Genomic DNA, 18,803 nt, shown 5'->3' on the forward strand with positions numbered 1-18,803 from the left:
CGAGGCAGGCGGATCACCTGAGGTCAGGAGTTTGAGACGGGCCTGGCCAATGTGGTGAAACTCTATCTTTACTAAAAATAAAAAATTAGCCAGGCATGGTGGCAGGCACCTGTAATCTCAGCTACTTGGGAGGTTAAGGCAGGAGAATCGCTTGAACCCAGGAGGCAGAGGTTACCGTGAGCCAAGATCGCACCACTGCACTTCAGCCCGGGTGACAGGGCAAGACTTGGTCTCAAAAAAAAAAAAAAAAAAAAAAAAAATAGAAAGCTGAGACCAGATCATATATATGTTAAGTGCTCTAGACTTCCTCTTAAGAATAACACTGAGCTACTGAAGAGGCTTAAACAGGAGTGTAATGTGATCAGGATTTGTTTTAGATAGATCAGATAAACTGATGCAGGACAAGACTGGCTACAAAGAGGCAACTCTAGAAATCCTGGTATGGGAATGAAGATGGCATGAATTTTTAGACTTTTCTTCTGGACACCATTTTCCTTTCATTTGGTTTTTCTCTTACTCTTTGGGCTGTTACTTTTCTTTCTTCCTTGTAGTGACTCCTGACCTCCTCTGCATCTAAATGTTAATGTGCGTCAGGGTTCCATCCTCAGGTCTTTTCTCTTCTCTCTTCAACCATTATCTAGTGATCTCATCCAACCTAAGGGCTTTAAATATCATCCAGACACTGACAAGCCCCAAATTTATGGTACCAGCCCACACAGTTCTCTGACATCTAGACTCTCTGGCCAACGTCAACTGTCTACTGAACCTCTCCATTTAGATATTTAATAGGTATCTCAAACTTAGCATTTACAACACTGAACTCCTGATTCTCCCTCTAGTTTTGCTATGCCAAGTTTTCCTCATACCAGTAATGGCCAACTCCATTCTTCCAGTTGCATAGCCAAAATTTTGGAATTATCCATAATGTTTTTCTTTCTCTTGTACTCTACACCCAAAACATCAGAAAATCCTTTTGACTCTGCTGTCAAAAGACATCCAGAATGTGACCCGTTTTTACAATTCCTCTTGCTACATAGCTGGCTCAAGCCACAATCATCTTAAAGCTAGGTTAAGAGCCTAGGTATTGTAACAGATTATTGTTACAATAGGTCATTGTGACAGATCTCCTTGCTTCTGCCCTGGTTCCCTATAGGTTTACACCAACATAGCAGTTAAGAGTTTATCCTTGGATATATTAGGTCATGTCACTCTGAATAAAAACCCAAATGGTTTCCCAACTTCCTCAGAGTGAAAGTCAAAGTCCTTACAGTAGCCTATAACAAACTCAAACTATAACAAAACAAAGTTTTCTTCCCTCATCTCGCTTCTCTGACCTTAGCTATTACTGTTCTCCACTTCTCATTCTGTTGCCGACATCCTGGTCTCCTTGCTGGCCCTTAGAGACTCCAAACAAACTCCCACCTCATAGCATTTGTGTCCTGCTGTTTCCTTTGCCTTGATTGCTCCTACCCCATCTACCCAGGGTGTTTGTTTCCTTGTTTTTCTCCCCTCAGGTCTATTCTCAAACATTTTTTATTTTGTTTTGTTTTATTTTTGAGACAGAGTCTTGCTCTGTCGCCCAAGCTGGAGTGCAGTGGCACAATCTCAGCTCACTGCAACCTCCACCTCCCGGGTTCAAGTGATTCTCTTGCCTCAGCCTCCCGAGTAGTTGGGATTACAGGTGCACACCATCACACCTGGCTAAATTGTGTATTTTGAGTAGAGATGAGGTTTCATCACGTTGACCAGGCTGGTCTCCAACTCCTCACCTCAAGTGACCTACCTGTCGAAGCCTCCCAAAATGCTGGGATTACAGGAGTGAATCACCATGTCCGGCTACATAACTTGATTATAGAAACCCCTGAACACTTAACATCAAAAAGCATCACTCACTCTAACCCTGTCAGTGCCCCCGACCCTGCTCTGCTTCTCTTCATAACACTTACCACCACTCAGCACTATGCGTTTTCTGGTTTGTTTATTCCTGTCTTTCCTCACTAACATGTGAGCTTGATAGAAGGAGAAACTGTATGTGTTCTGCTCAGTGTTGATTCTCCAACACCCAGAACACCTCCTAGCACAAGGTCAGCGCTCAGTAAGTTGCTGAAGGAAGGAAGGGATGGGTTTGAGCAGAGTGAAGATAGAGATCAGCAGATGAACTTGAGATCTAGTAGGTGGCAGAATAGTCAGATTGTGATGAATTGTTGGGTATTAAGCAGGAAAAGGGAGATGAAGGAAATAAGAGGACTCTAGGAGGCTCTTCAAGTTTCTGCCCTACATACAGAGTTGATGGTATACTGTTCACTGAAATAGAGAAGATGGGAAAAGGATTTGATTAAGGACGGGGACAGAAAAGGATAATTTCAACTTTGAGGAAGTTGAGATTAAGGTTATTAGGACATATTCAACTGAAGATATCCTGGAGGCAGCTGGCTCTAGAACTATTAACTGAGTTTGTGCTGAGCACTCATCTCTGTTAGGTACAAAACTGCATGGAAAGGAGATGAAGAGAGACTGCATAGTATAGAGTTATCTTCCAGGGAAAAGCTAAATCCTTTTCACTCCTTCAGGTGAACTTACCAAACCAGCTGCTACTCAGAAGCTCACAGCCTTTCAGAAAAAGGCATTCTCTAAGACTCCAAAGAGTCTTATTGTCTCAATGCAACCATTTTTCAGTTTGACTCTGGGGGTGCATGTTTGCCATTCAGAACCTACCATATTTTACTGCACCTCCTGACATTGTTACACAACATTTATTGAAAGCACATTTGATGGTAATGAAGTTTCTATTAACTATGATTAAATCTCATAAAGCACCTGAAGATAATTTAAGATGTGCAGAAGCAGAAAATGAAACATTCAGTTTAGTACATTAGGAAACGTAATTGATTAAATTATCTCATTTACAATAAGTGCTTTCATGAGCTATGCAGTGCACATATTTTCCCCAGTTTGTCATTATGATTTGCCAACAGATATCTTAAGACTCCACTTTCTTTTTACACCTCCCTGCAACTCTGAGCTTGTGCCTCTGCCCGTCTGCTCATGGAGCACTCTGTGCAGAGCTCTGAGTGATGTTTCCTATCTGCCAGGCCTTATGGAAGATCATGTGTATGGCTATATATAGGCACAGGTTGTTTCTCAATTAGCTTCATAATTGACTTTGATTTTGCATCAGTGATGATTCATGTAGTCTCACACTAAGCCTCTCTTTCACTGAACAACTGCAGCCTGAATTTCTATAATGTACTCCTAACCATGCAGCTTACAGAACCCTGATCAGATTCCTCTGGGAGCCTTTTGCAATCACATTGATTCTCTAAGGTCTTATTTGTAGAGAAATCACAAATTAAAACAGTTTAAGCGATTCCATTGCAGTATCCAGCAATTAAGCATGGTGCTCAGGAGCGAGAACCCCAAGCAAAAACTAATTCTGAAGTCCCTAAGGACTGGAAATAGCTTCTGTGGGGTTTATGGCTGGAAGTACAGATGTAACCAAATTAGAATGGCACAGTACTCACAAACTAAGCGTGAAATTAATTTTAAAAATACATACATGCATTTCTAAGTAACTCTCACATTGGCCACCCCATGGATACCTATGATCTTTTTTGTACTATACAACAGAAACGGTGAACAGCATGCATCATGTGGCCGGGAGGAAGGTAACAGTCCATTTACTCCACCTGTCATCCTGAGGGTCCTGACACAAGCACAGGCCAAATATTCAGTGATCTGTTTCTTTCTCTTTTCCTCAATTCCCATACACATGAACACACATATGCACAGCCAGGTGCCCCCAAACTCAGTCTTCCCATAAATTCAAAATCAAACATGCATGATGTCAGAGGACCAATACTTAAGTAGTAATGATTTTTTTTTTAATGGGCAGCAGACAGCAGGGAAATAAGTGTAAATGTTTATTTTTGCTGTTTTCCCAAATTCTCAGACTTTGCAAGTAATGATATCTTTGTATTTCCAGTCTTCCTGAAGCAACATAAGGAAATAGGAAAAGAATGGCTTTACTGGATTTTTCCCTCATGTCTTGTGACCCCTGTCCCAAGGTACCTATTTCTGTCTATCCTCACAGGGTCTTAATTCTCTCAAAGAAGTTAGCTCATAATAGCTATTAACTCTTCGAAGCTCTTTGAATTTTAATACCCTGGGATTTAAAAGATCAAGAGTCATTCAGTTGATACTAGAATGAGAGATGCTAGACAGGGACATCTTTCACAAGCTTTACAAACCAAACCAGCCAGGCAGTTGTCTAATCTCCTATTAATGACAGCTGTATTAATGTTGCCCCAGTATCTTGAAGTTTCCCTAGTGTCCTTTACATATTTCTGATGTATGAGAATGACTTGGGGAACATATTAACACATAGATTCTCAGGAGCTCCTCAACCGGGAATTCAAATTTATTTGTTCTGTTCTGAGGTGGTGCATATTTAATTTAACAAGCTCCGGCCACACTCTGAGATTCTGATGCATGTGGATTCTGATCTACCTTTTGAGAAACATTTTTCTAAGACCATGGTTCTCAGCCCCACCTGCACCTTGGAGTCACTTGAGGAGTTTTGAAAAATAGAGATTCCTGGGTCCTGAAAACTCTCCACCTTAAATTCTGATAGCCTTGATACAGCCTGGAAACTGGGAATTTTAAAAGGTGTCCAGATGATACTAAAGAGCATAAGGTCAAATGCCATACTGCTAGCCATTCCAGCCATCTCCTCTCTCCAACTCTACAGGAAGCATAAAGTGAAGACAATGCAAAGGCCTCTCCCATAAGCAAGCCTGGGTACAAGGAGCCTAAGCCAGTACCAACACCCCAGTCCTCAGATCATAATTATTTCACCATGGAGTTCTGGGTCCTAACCTGCCCAGCTGCCTTGGATTCCACAGGAGGTAAGATGCTAGGTGGAGAGACTTGTATGTAGTCAGGCTTTTGCCTGCTCTCTCAAGGCTGCTCTCAAGAAAGCATGTACTGACAAATATTTATTAATTTTAATGTGATAAATCTCTTCAGAAATAAGAATCCTAGATGACATTTGCAGAGAAATGGACTTATAGGCAGAAAGAATCAAGAGGAGAGATTTACTTTTACTGGGGGGGAGGAGAGGGGTGTGCATATTTCTTTTGGATTTAAACCGCTGATACGTGACTCTGAACTCAATGAGGAGAGGCCTTGAAAGCCCTGGATCTTTCATAGGAACTTCAATTCTGCTGAGCTCCTAAACAAATACAACAGCAAGGCAGCAAATGTGAAAATAAATTATATTCACAAGAGGAAAAATAACTTACTTTGGGGTTTTATTTCATGAAGAGGTTTTTTATCTAAAAGAAAGAAAGAGAAAAAGAAAGTTGCATTTAATAAATTTACATGGAGCAGATATATTTCCTGTATCACTTTATATCTACCTCTATAAATAAAACATTTTCTCCATTTTTACGGACAACAGGAATGGCATTGTCCATAGTTTTCTTTTCCATTCTATTTTTTAAAATTTTTTCTCTTTTGAAATATAAAAAATAATTGTAGAATGATTATCATTTCATCATTTCAAAATTTATTTTGTTGTGGGTTTACTAGCATTTCTCTCTGTTGAGTTTACTAGATTCTTATCAGGATGAGAAGAGCAGTGAGCTTTCAGCCTGTCGCTCTATTATATACAGCCAGAAGCCTGCTCAGGTAAAGGATGCGGTTTCACTGTAGATGACAGAAAAATGAACCAGCGAATAAATATTTAAAGGGATCCTGCCCTGGTATGCAGTGACCACAGCCTGGATAAAAAGTCCCCAACTCTGCCTGTTTATCCACTCTTATCAGGTATGGGTGTGGCACGGTGAACATGTTAGTTTTGTTTTTACAAAACTACTCTTTTTTTTGTTTCGCATCTCCACTATCTGCTAAAATCTGTTCCATCTCTCTTGATGGAAAAGTTGCCATTTTATAATCACAGTATTTAGCAGTGCACCCATCAGATAAGGTGGATTAAGAGAAAGGCATTCAGCATGGCCACAGGAGTCAGAACTCAGCTGAGGAATTTTCTCAATGCCCCCAGTGTCCCCCATCCATTGTCTCCTGTCCTGAGACTGGGCCTCTGTGGCTTATTTTGTGTCATACCACAGTCCCTCTTCTCCCCATTCTGCCTGCCCTGGTCCATCTCAGGCTCACGCAACTCCTCCACAATGCAGGAACCCAAGGTGACTACCCTTCAGAGTCTATGCCAAGATTCTAGAAGATCTGCATGGTGCTTCCTCCTTCTCATTAGTCCTTTCTTAGGGTTTAGATGAGGCATTGTCTGACTACAGGGATCCAGGCTGTTGCTAATCGTTCACAGAATCACACAATGGTAGGGGAACCCTACGCAGTCCCCTTCTCTGTTTGCCCGAAGGCGAGCCACATGGGGTGAAACTGTCATTTTGGATTATGTTTTTAACTGAAGCAAATCTGGTACAGTACACATTTCAGAACTTAAATATTATCTGACTGACTGTACCATCACCCTTCCCAGGCAGATCAACACAGCTCTATTCTGAGTTCTCCATAGAGTCTGTCTCACCCTAACACGCTCCTGCATTTAACATGGTTTCTACGGAATGCTCTTGCATCACGTGAATGCAGTGTGCTATAAATGCAGCTCTAGTGTGTTTTGCCATCTGATTTGTTGTGGAAGTAACTTTCACAAGGTGTGTGTAAATCACACTCTTGCAAATGGGCCACTCTTTTTTAAAATAGAAAGGCAAAGTGAGATGGTAAAGAGTAATTTCTGGCAAATCTTTCTTTAAAAAGAAAAATCCTTATAAAAGATAATAATTTGTTGATGTTGATAAGATCATAGTCAGATTTTTTTTTTACATAGTCAGGTTTCTTAAAACAGAGAACAATTGCATTTCCCTTACTGAACAGATGTGACGGTACTAATTTTCCTGAGAGCAGGTGGTCCCTACCGAAGTCCAGATGCTAATGCATTCAAGAATCAGAATAAAATGACTTTGGTAGTTTTAAGCTAACCTCAGTTTTTGCTTATTGCATGGTATCTGAAAGCATTTGGCATGGGGCACAGCGAGGCTGGCAGGCCAAGGCTGGGATGTCTGAAAGTGATACATTGCTACAACTACACAAGGAGACATGTAGAACATCTGTTTAGAACTCTGACTGAGCTTAACAGTATTTTCTTCCTTCTAAACCACAGGAACGAAGATTACACTGGGTGGCAAAATGAAACTCCATTAAAAATACGTGAGATATATAACTGTGCTCCAGAAAAATAAATCTAATACAGCCAGGCTACGAAAAAATGGGAGTAGTAGAGTTCTATCAGGTATAGCTCTGAAAGAATGAATGAACGAATGTGGCTGAAAAACCCAGGCCCGTGGACTTGAGACAGAGAAATCAGGCAATAAGAGCACGCAGGGCATGAGTGCGGCACTTCCCCCTCTCACCTAGCTCTACAGCCACTTTTATTGGCATTGTGGCTTTAGTAGACCAGGATCAGACTGGATTTAAACCTTCAGTTGTCTGCATTCTGTGTGACCTCAGTATTCTCACAGTAAAATGGGAATAAAAATTTCCATTAAAGGTTGCCACTGATGATTCAGCATGATAACTGGCATAGAGCTAGCACGTTTGGTATCAATAAATGTAACAATCGACAGCTAATGACACAATTTCAACTTGTTATGATTATCATGATCATCGTCAGTAAAAAAAAAAAAAAAAAAAAAAAAAAAAAAAAAAAAAAAATGCCTATTTGTGCTGCTGCTAAGGGAGAAGTCACAACTCCAAATCAGAAATTCTAGTGGATTTTGGGGATTCCTGAATGCACATTAAAACTTGTATCTAATTCTGGCCTCTGCTGTTATGAGACCAATGCAAATCAAAACTTCAGTTTCCTGATATGTTAAAAATTAGGGCAGGGGCCAGAATGCAGGCTCCCTTGCCTTCACCCACTGTAAATCTGCAGACCAGCAACCAAAGACATTATACAGAGTAAAAATTATTCAAACGGCCGCTTCTCTACAGTGGGACTTGTTATGCTAGGGTCCAGCATGTCTTGTGCATCAGTGTGTATCCTCCTATGGAAATGACTGGAAATCTGTGGTGCCCAAGAGGGTTTTAGTCCCCTGGCATCAGAATCAAAATTGGATTCTGCTATGTTTTGTGAAATAACGGTACCTTGACAGGAATCTGCTAACATAGAGCATTTTCCCAAAAAGAAATACCTGTTTGAGATTGTTCTACAATGAGCACAAGAGAGGGCTACCCACTGACTTCACTAACTTTGCAAGAAGTACCCACTCTATGATCTTTTATTCTGTTTGCATAATTATTTTCTCACAAGGCTCAGGGCCATGGAACAACTTGGCCTTGATCAACTACGTTCTCTGCTTTAATTTTACCTCTCTCCAAAGGCCAAGTTCAAATGACCCTTAGTAAATTAATCCATTAGAGCCATGGTTCTTGGTGGTAGTGTTGGCTTAGTGGTGTTGGCTGCATATTAGAATCACCTAGGGAGCTTCTTAAACAAATACTCATACCTGGGCCCCACTCCAAGAGATCTTGATTATTTGAGGTTTGGGTTTTTGTGATCACGATCACTTTTGGGCAACACATCTGGGATCTGTGTGGTCAATTTTAGTTAGTCTCTGCCTCCCTAAGAGGTCTTGAGGTAGCTATGGTAAATAAATGGTCCCAGAAGGGTCTCTCCTATATCTTGCAGGTGAGAGATGTTGCAATTTTGAGCCAATGGAAGCTGAGCTGTAGTTTAGGAGAAAATCATAGCAGTTTTCCCAGGGTCTAACATATACTGATTGGTACCTTCTGAGTAAATTGGAAATTGATGATAAATTATTATAACTCAGTCTTATAATCTTTTTGTGTATTTATAAGTTAAAAATGCAAACATTTTTAAGTGTTTTAAATTGTCACATTTTATTTCACTTTTTTCATTTATTTCATTTTTATACTTACGCAGTTACTTAGTTGTGCATCCAAAATAATGTATATATAAATAATATATATATATATGTGTGTGTGTATATATAGAGATAGATAATCACAAAGGGAAGAAAGCATAATTCCAGCACCAAAGGATAACCACTGTTAAGTTATATATACAAGCCTAGGTCTTTATCCCCTATGATTTTATAGATATGAAACCATATAAAATTGCCAGTGATTTATCATTTTTACCTATACAAATGCAGAATTGTCTTTTATGTATTGTTCTGCAATCTGCTTTTGCCACTTAGTACTGTAAGGCAGCTATTGCTTGTGTCTGCCTGTGTGTGTATGAGGGGGGAGGTACATATCTATATGATGGAGAAAGAGAACAATCTACCTTTTATTTTTGGTGATGATTCATTTCTTTTTCTCCTTTAATTTCTTGCTTCCTTTTTTATATTCCATGCTCCTGAACCATTTCCATGGTATCCATTGTTCTTAGCAGCTATTTATAACATCATCCCTACACATCCAGCCTCTACTAGAGAACAAATGTGGTCAGCTGCATGCAGCCCACCTCTCTGGGACTACAGACAGCAGGCCCTGGGGGGAGATGGCACATGTGGACAGAAGGGTTCATCTCCAACCATAGAGTGAGGGCTGCAGACAGAGGGCTGCTCCTCAAAAGCTGTAGCTGGTGATTACTTGAAATCTGCTCCCAATGGTTTTGAATACTGCATAGATATGTTCGATACCAGGGCATATGTCATTTTAAGATTCAGTTAGTAGGGTTGCTTAAATGTAGACTAAACACCCAATGGGGCAGCAACTCCCTTCCCAGCAGCAATTCAAATACATCATTAGAGTCAATGTTTACCATTCTTTCATTTCACTAGATTAGTCGTATCCTGTATTTTTACCTCCAAAGACCACTTTAATTATTTTGTTTGTCATGAATCATATGCTTTGAAACCTTTTCCACCCCCAAACAGGTATGTGTTAACTGTTTTGTATTTGAATTTACCCTCACATTCTTTGTAATCTTAAATGATTTAGGAGTTGATTCTGAAGTCTGTGGAATAGTCTGCCTTCTCTCTCTATTCTCTGGCTTATTTCCTTATTTGTTGCAATAATTCTCAGCATTAGTGTGAAAGAATCTGCCATGACTCCACATTGCCTCGGAGTCATGGTCAACTGCTCTGCCTACCTTTGTGGTCTTGCATTACTGGTCCCACCGTGCCAGATACGAATTGGTTTCTGGAGCACCTCAGTACAAATCCATGTACTAGTCTGATATATCTATTAACTCTCTCCAAGGTCAACTCAAAGCTTTAGTCCAGGCTGTTGCCTCACCTTGGGAAGACCTTCCCTCTTCAAGGCTCTCACAGAAAAGTTTCCTGACTCCATGGCACAGATGGATTTCTGATTATTTCCTGAAATCTCTGGTGATTACTCCATTTGCAGGGATTGCTTCCTTCTCTCGACAATTTGTCTAACTTATAGTCACTAAAACACAATGTACTCTTTTCCAAAAAGTAATAACATCACAAATGTTCATTTGATATATTTTATACTTTAAAAATCACTGTCAGTTATGGGTCTCTAACATGTAAATCATATTTAAATGCTTATATGTATGACACTGCAACCACAGAGTCACAGCAAGAAAAAGATGGGGGGAATGAAATTAAGAGCTATTTGCTTGATTATTTGCTGACTGGTGGAAAAGAGATTGAGGTTATTGATTATCAGTGTATTGCATGTATTCACGCTTTCCCTCTTCCCCCCCATAACGAGAAATAATTAAGAGCTGGTGTTATGCCCTCTGAATGCTATCCAAGGCTGCAGGAAATCCCAGGGCCTGGCAGATAGGCCTTGTATTAGCAGTGAAGGATAATTAGACAAACATGAGGTCTGCTTTGCATTGGCAACAACACTATGCTGGAATATGTCAGGGAGACAATGACAAGTGGGGATTCTGTTCTCCTCCGAGGTTGTAGAACATGCAAGAAAACAACCTCCAGCTCTTGTATACATCCTAAAACTATTTCAGTGATTAAAAATGCAGAAATAGTAAAAGAGATTAAAATATAACCCATCTCTAGATTTGACTCTTTTTAGTTTCCTTATTGCATTTTTCTTTTCAGTTCATTTTTAAAGATCTTGGTCAGCAGTGACCCTTCAGAGACCATATTTATCCCACTTAGTACTGGGTTAGTTCAGTTCTTGCTTTCTCACTCCAACTCTACTCCCCCCAGCTTCCCAGGCTGTATAGACATCACAAGATCTATTACCCCTTTTAAAATGCAATCTGAGCATCCTCATGGAGGACAAGCACAGAGAATAGGAAGTTTTTAGAGATTCCTCCTGGAGTTTTCCAATTGGTGATGTCGGTGAGAGAAATCACTGGTTTCCCCAGAGAAATCTGAGAATTGGTGGAATTCCACGGCTGAATGGCAAAAACACCCACCTAAATAACAACTTCTATGAGTTGAGATGCACATTAGTAAATGAGAAACAGTTCTATTGAGATCTTCTAACTATGCATTGTTCAAGATCCCATCATGTTAATTAGATGAAGTCAGAAGGGTACCTAAACAGATGGCTCAAGGATGTCACTTCTGATGACAATGACCTTCCTGAATTGCCCTTAGTCAAAGCACATAATTAGTGTGCATTCAGGATATGCAGTCTTCCCCCTTTTTTCTTTCAAACTGGGGGGCCTGGACAAATAAGTATCCTTAATGACCGTGCTTACAGGTGGCATTTACATATTTTTGAGCTCAATCGTTGAAACATCTAGATTGATACCAACTTCATTGTAATGTCTATCCATTCCTACTGATTCCATGTGTATTAGTTTTTGTGATGAATATGCAGAGTAAAATATGCTCTTGGGCCACTGCAAACACTTTTTTTTTTTTTTTTTTTTTGAGACGGAGTCTTGCTCTGCCGCCCAGGCTGGAGTGCAGTGGCCGGATCTCAGCTCACTGCAAGCTCCGCCTCCCGGGTTCACGCCATTCTCCTGCCTCAGCCTCCCGAGTAGCTGGGACCACAGGTGCCTGCCTTGTCGCCCGGCTGGTTTTTTGTATTGTTTAGTAGAGACGGGGTTTCACCGTATTAGCCAGGATGGTCTCGATCTCCTGACCTCGTGATCCGCCCGTCTCGGCCTCCCAAAGTGCTGGGATTACAGGCTTGAGCCACCGCGCCCGGCCGGGCCACTGCAAACACTTTTAAGCCCATATCTATAAGACTTTCTTATCAGTAATTAGCCTTTGTGATAAAATGCAATGTCTCCAACTCTGCTCCAAGGGAAGATGCATAATAAAGTCCTTTTTCTAACCTATGAATTCTTTTGCTTTGATTCCCTACCTTCCAGTCACAATAGAAATATATACTATATATATTCAAAATGGAACAAAAAGTTCAGATTCTATAATTCAAGCTTAAGATAATCATGGATTGGTTAATGTCATGATAATCACTGACTTTGAGGCAAGAGTGATATTCAAATATTTAAAAATCATTTAAAAATATCTTATCAAAATGAAATTAATATATTGAAGAGATATCCACTTTCCCATGTTTATTGTCACTGTGATTTACAATAGTAAAGATATGAAAACAACCTAAATTCCTGTTGACAAATGAATGCATAAAGAAAATGTAGTATATACAAACAATGAAGTATTATTCACCCTTAAAAGAGAAGGACATCCTGCTACTTTCAATAACATAGATGAACCTGGAGAATATACTAAGTAAAGCAAGCCAGATGCAGAAAGATAAATCTGTTTGATCTCACTTATATGAGAAATGTAAAAATACCAAATTCATAGAGACAGAGTAGAATGGTGGTTGCCGAGGGCATGGGCTGGGATGGAGGACATGGAGAGATAATGGTCAAGGGGTATAAAGTTTAATTAGGCAAGATAAAGAAGTCCTAGAAATCTAATGTGAAATAATGTGACTACTGTTAACAATATTGTACTGTATACTTGAAATCTGCTAAAAGGGCAAGGCTTAAATGTTCTCACCACACATGCACTGAAAAAAAAAAAAAAGGAGCTATGTGAGGTGATGGATATGCTAATTAGCTTGATGTGGCAACTATTGCACAAGTGCACACATATCAAATCATCAAGCTGTGCAACTGAAATATATACAATTTTTAACTGTCAGGTATACCTCAACAAAGTTGTAAAAAAGGAATCCTATTTGTAAGTGCCAGCCTTGCCATAGGGTCACAGTGGCTTCCTGCTGTGTTAAGGGATGTTCCTTAAATTGCTCAGGAGGGAGGTAGGGAGGTTTGGGGAGGGAAGATGGTGGGGGTTGAGATTTGGGAGGTGTTTGTTATGACGACTAAGAAAATACTTCACTGATATGAGGCTATCAGTCCTGACTCATTAGAAAATGCTTAAAGGGAAATTGTAAATTGAGGACCCTTGACTTACAAATTGTTTTTCAGCTTCATTAGTTCTCATGCTAGTCCAAACATTTATCTAACATTACAGACCAAATTACCTGTACATAGGGTCTACATCGGTCTTGTTTACCTATTTCCAGTACCTAGAACAGTAAATAGAATATAGTAGGTACTCAGTAAATATCTGTCAAATGAATCGGTGCTGCTAAGTCTTATACAGTGTACATAATTTCAATCACAAATATTACAAAGTCAAGGTTCATCAATTTCCTATGTTCTACATGAATTCATAGGATGTTGTGGCTTCTTGATGAGGAGTTTGGAGTACAATGCTAAAGAGTTTGAATTTGATAAGTCAGTCCCTAAGTGAGGCCAGCAACTTGTTTTGTTGGGTTAGGGCAATTTGTTTTTGTTTCATATCTAAAAGATGCCCAAGTCACTTTATGTAACCATCACTCAAATGGCTGATTTTAGGTGTGAATGAGAATAAACTTCTCTTCAAAACTCATTAAAAAACACATAATCTGAAGTCACTGACATGTCAGTGGTGTTATTTTCATACTATATAATGTATTTTATATATATGTGTATATATGTTTAATATGTGTGTGCATATATATCTGGAAGCTGGTAAATATATAGCTGCAATGTATGTTCATATTTTACATGTATATATATGTATATCTATTTTAATGTGCTTATGTTGTGTGTGTATGTGTGTGTATATATATGTATAGGTGTGTGTATCTATCTCATTTTTAAGCTAAAATGAAACTTAACGATCTTCTTGCTCAATTTCCTCATTTTACAGTTACAGGCGCAAGATTGTGAGGTTTGCCCAAGGTAACGCACTAGCTAATGAAAGATCTGAACTGGGACCTAGGACTCCTGACTCTTTGTTTAGAGCTCTTTTTACTACCCTATGATATGTTTCTAAATGATCATGGCAATTTTCCATTCCACCGAACACTAACACTGTCCTGTACTAAACACACATAAGAAGGCCAGGTCTTTTCTTATTCACAGTACTGACACTCTGGCGAATGAGGAAGGACAGCGTTCATGGAATTAATGATAACGTCTATTGATGATGTTAGTATCATCTTTATTTTATTTATCACCTTTCGTAATGATTTTGAAGAGATGTGTATTTAATTTGTAATTTAAAGAGAATAGGTAGAATCAAAACAAAGAGGTTTCCTTTATCTCTATTAATTTGCTTTGTTCAGCACACCCCAGAGGCCACTGAGTTTTTCACAATAGTAGATCACTCAGTTTTAAATCACTGCCCTGATTGGGTTCTTGCCACTTCTTTTATAGCCAAACCACGCTATGATCTCAGACATTAAATCTTTCTCTAGTCCAGACTAATATTTTCTTACCCAGGGTTTTGTGCTATTGAATCCTGATTAATTACACTGCAAATGTAAAATTTGTAATTTACAGAACTAATAAAATAAGGATAGTTTTGTTTATATGACAGAAAGCCTAAACTTTGGAAACATCCTGACTAGAAGAGACCTTGGATATCCATCATTACTGACAGCAAAAAATATTTTAAATATTGAAAATAAATATGGCAAGATTGGTAATTTTGGAATCTGGGAATGTGGAATAAGAGAAGTACCAGGCATGCATCATTGTTCTAGAACTGGTTCACAACAGAACGGTAATCCTGGAATCTATAAATTGCTATACAGTCTAGTACAGTCTAGTAATGCATACGTTGTTGGATTTTGTTTCTCCCCGCTCTACTGAGAAAGAATTTTTGAATTTGTGTTGACAAATTAGGATTTGCTTTATAAAAAATATTTTCTACCACCTGTAATCCCAGCACTTTGGGAAGCCAAGGTGGGTGGATCACGTGAGGTCGGGAGTTTGAGACAAGCTTGGCCAACACGGCGAAACCCCATCTCTACTAAAAATACAAACATTAGCCGGGCATGGTGGCACATGCCTGTAATCCCAGCTACTAGGGAGACTGAGACAGGATAATCGCTTGAACCCGGGAGGCAGAGGTTGCAGTGAGCCGAAATTGTGTCACTGCATTCCAATCTGGGCGACAGAGTAAGACTCCATCTCAAATAAATAAATAAATAAATAAATAAATAAGTAAGTAAGTAAGTAAGTAAGTAAGTAATATAAAAAATATTTTCTGCCCAGCTTGTCAGAATACATGTATTTCTTATGAATGAAAGACGCTTGTATATCCTACTCACTATGGTGAGGACTGATTTTCTCACCTGTGGTTCAAGTGTTCTTCCTTCCCTCTCCTGAGCCTTTCTCTTGAGGGTTTATTTTATTTTATTTTATTTTATTTTATTTTATTTTATTTTATTTAAGAGACAGAGTCTTGCTATGTTGCCCAGGTTGAAGTGCAGTGGCTATTTACAAGCACAGTCATGGTGCTCTATAGCCTTGAACTTGATCCTCCTGCCTCAGCCTCCAGAATAGGTGGGACTATATAGGTGTGAACAACCATGTATGACTTTGAGTTGTTTTTAACTGTTGGTTAGAATCATAAAATTTTAGAACTTCTTGGGACCTTATAGATCCCCTGGTCTGTCACCTTCTCAGGATCAAATCCTACCAGCTAAGCAGAGGAAGGACAGAAAATGGAGAGTAGTTCATTCAGCTACTTATCAGAAGTTCTAGGAAAGGATATTGATTCTTTTGTCTGACAGAAAGTTTAAGAGTCCTTGTGAACTGTTAGGGTTCCCCCAAACTCTTTTTGATAACTGACAGTATTTCTCAAATTACTGCTCAAAACTAGTTTGTATAAAGGATGTAATGAATGTATAAATAATGTCTTCTACAGATTTTAATGACAAGTACATTTTATTTTATTAGACACTATCTTAACTAGATATATTAGGAAAAGTTTTAATGAAATATATAAAGTATTGCACTGTTGATACTCCTGCAGAACATGGAAAACTTTTTTTTCTGCTGCAAGAATTCCTTTATTAGAAAACTGGGCATGGTGGCTTATACCTGTAATCCTAGCACTTTGGGACCCTGAGGTGGGAGTATCACTTGAACCCAGGAGTTTGAGGCTGCAGTAAGCTATGATTGTGCCATTGAACTCCAGTTTGGGCAACAGAGTGAGATACTGTCTCAAACAAAACAAAACACCACACACATACACACACACACACACACTATCGTTATTGCTATTTTGTATAATAGAGTGCTTACTATGGAGGGAAAATGCTTTACTCAGATTAGTTTATCTTCTCACAAAGAACCCTTTGTAATTGATACTGTTATAATTTTTGTTTTATAGATGAGCAAATTTAAGCTTAGAGAAATTAAGACACTTGTTCAAAGTGTTCCTGCCCATAGTATTATAATCGGAATTCAAACTCAAACTGTCTCACTACAGAGCCCTGAGGCTCAACCTATCCTTCATTTAAGGGATGAATATTCACACCCAACAGGCTCAATTCATTCTTTTCTTCCAATTGTAGTTTCCTGTCTGTCCATTTTGAGTGGAGAACAGCTGGTTTCAACTCAGTCACAAAGGAGCTTTGAAGGCTATTTAGCCTGTGTTCTTAATGCCAGATAAATCCATGCCCAACATGGGCCAGTCTCACTGAAGCTCAACCTCTGTACCTTCCAACAGTCCCCAGTTCAGTGTTTCTCGGGAATATCATCTATAAAATTGTCTTTGTTATGGATTTGCACTCTCACTGATGATCGGGTTCTAAGGTTATAATTTAAGAAATGTTTTTAAGCTTTCTAATGGGTTTGTCTCCAGTTTACATCATCACAGGGACTCATACTTATGTGTTTGTTTAGTTTTCTTGGGGTTGTGTTATGTTTTACTTTGTTTTGCTTTCGTTTTTTCCCTCGCTAAGTAATATGATCTGGAGGTACATGCATCCTGCTCTCCAGCTGCCCAAATTCAGTTTTAGCACCCTTATTTACAGTGGAGGTGTTTTATTTTGATTTCTCTCATAAAATGAACAAAGTTAACAAGATGTGCTTGAGAGAAATCAACTTCCAGAGACTATGTTTCTGAAGTGCTACATAGGACTTCCTGTCTAATTTTGCCAAAAGAATGCAAGCATAGTGGAAAAATACATATTGAAATATGTTGTAGGAAAAAGTGGGTAGCAATGGGAAAATGTAGGTAGAAGGAGAGTTAAAGAGAGACAAGCAGAATAACTTCCTTCATTTCTATTAGCTGAGAAAGCAGTTCTTACCTAGGCTCTTCTGTCCTGGCTCTGTACCTGTGGCACAGATCCATGAGGAAATAGAAGATGATGGCAATAGAAAAAGTTTCCTGGATGACAAAAGGCATCTTAAGTATTTCAGACCTGGTTGGTAAGAAAGGTCACAGATTTTTAATAGCTTATGAAATACGCATCCATCATAAACCAATGGATGAATGCCAGTCTTCAATGAGAAGGGAGATCATGTTCAAAAAAAAAAAAAAAAAACAATAAATGTCTTTTTCTTTTCATTAACACAGCATGAAAATAGAAAAGTCAATAGTGGGTGGGTAACAAAGGGAGAAGTGTTATGGTAATTTGTTGCGTGCATTTTATTCTTGATCTTGTTTATGTCCAATCCACTCAGGATATGGCACTTGAGTGCAAGTGCCCATCAAGAGGCACAGAAATGACGGTTTTAGCTTTGTAAAAAAATTGTTTTTAAAGCCTTCACCAAGACACATGAATATTGCACTATCTCTGCTTTATTTTCTTTTTAATTAAGCGCAACGGAAACGTCAGTCTGAGCCACTCCACTTGGTCTTGTTAAAGCTTGTTCCTCACTGGTCTTCATATTGGTGCCCATAATGGGAAAGTGTTTATTGGGGCATGGGGGAGAGATTGTTGCTAAGCTGCTAATGACACCATATGTGCCCAAATCTACATTCTAAGGACTCCTGTGGGTCTGCGATATTATGTTCACATTTGCTACGCAGTATATATGAAGGCAAATTCTGAATTAATCAATTGTTATGCAGAAAGCCAAGCTATTGAGTATCTCTAGGAAAAAGTCTTTATGTGAAAAGGAGCACCTACTATGTCCTATAAATTAAAAGTACTTGGGAGAATTAGCAAGCAGTAGGTTGCTTTGTGGCCACATAAAAATATACTGTGTTGGTATGTTATCTTGCTAATGCCATTTTCATTTCTTGACTTTAGAGAGTTTATGCTATAATTAAGCAATTGTGCTGTGTGGCTGGTTCAGCTGATTCTGAAATATGAACTTGTCTAACAAAAAGTCTAGATTGAATCAAGTATGATTTCTGACTCTGACCAAAGAAAGGAATTGATAGGTTTTGTTTTGGTAAAGGGACACTCATCCGTTATAATCCTATAAACAAAAGAGGTATTCCATAAAACCACTAGTACAGAAATAAGTTGTTTTAGATGCTAAGAGCTATCTCCAGGATGAAATTTCTCTGATTCAGTGCCCT

At 39.0% G+C, this 18,803-nt stretch overlaps 1 protein-coding gene across 2 annotated transcripts in view; it reads right to left on the bottom strand.

The window, feature by feature from the left end:
• UNC5D (unc-5 netrin receptor D) overlaps positions 1 to 18,803 on the bottom strand; it is a 584,232-nt gene that overhangs the window by 93,719 nt on the left and 471,710 nt on the right. For both annotated transcript variants that reach the window (XM_010370595.2, XM_030937254.1), the window contains exon 8: positions 5,301 to 5,333. In XM_010370595.2, the coding sequence (XP_010368897.1) occupies positions 5,301 to 5,333 (33 nt within the window). The remainder of the gene's footprint in view (positions 1 to 5,300; positions 5,334 to 18,803) is intronic.

This window comes from Rhinopithecus roxellana, chromosome 9, assembly GCF_007565055.1.
Source record: "Rhinopithecus roxellana isolate Shanxi Qingling chromosome 9, ASM756505v1, whole genome shotgun sequence".
Lineage (NCBI taxonomy): Eukaryota > Metazoa > Chordata > Mammalia > Primates > Cercopithecidae > Rhinopithecus > Rhinopithecus roxellana.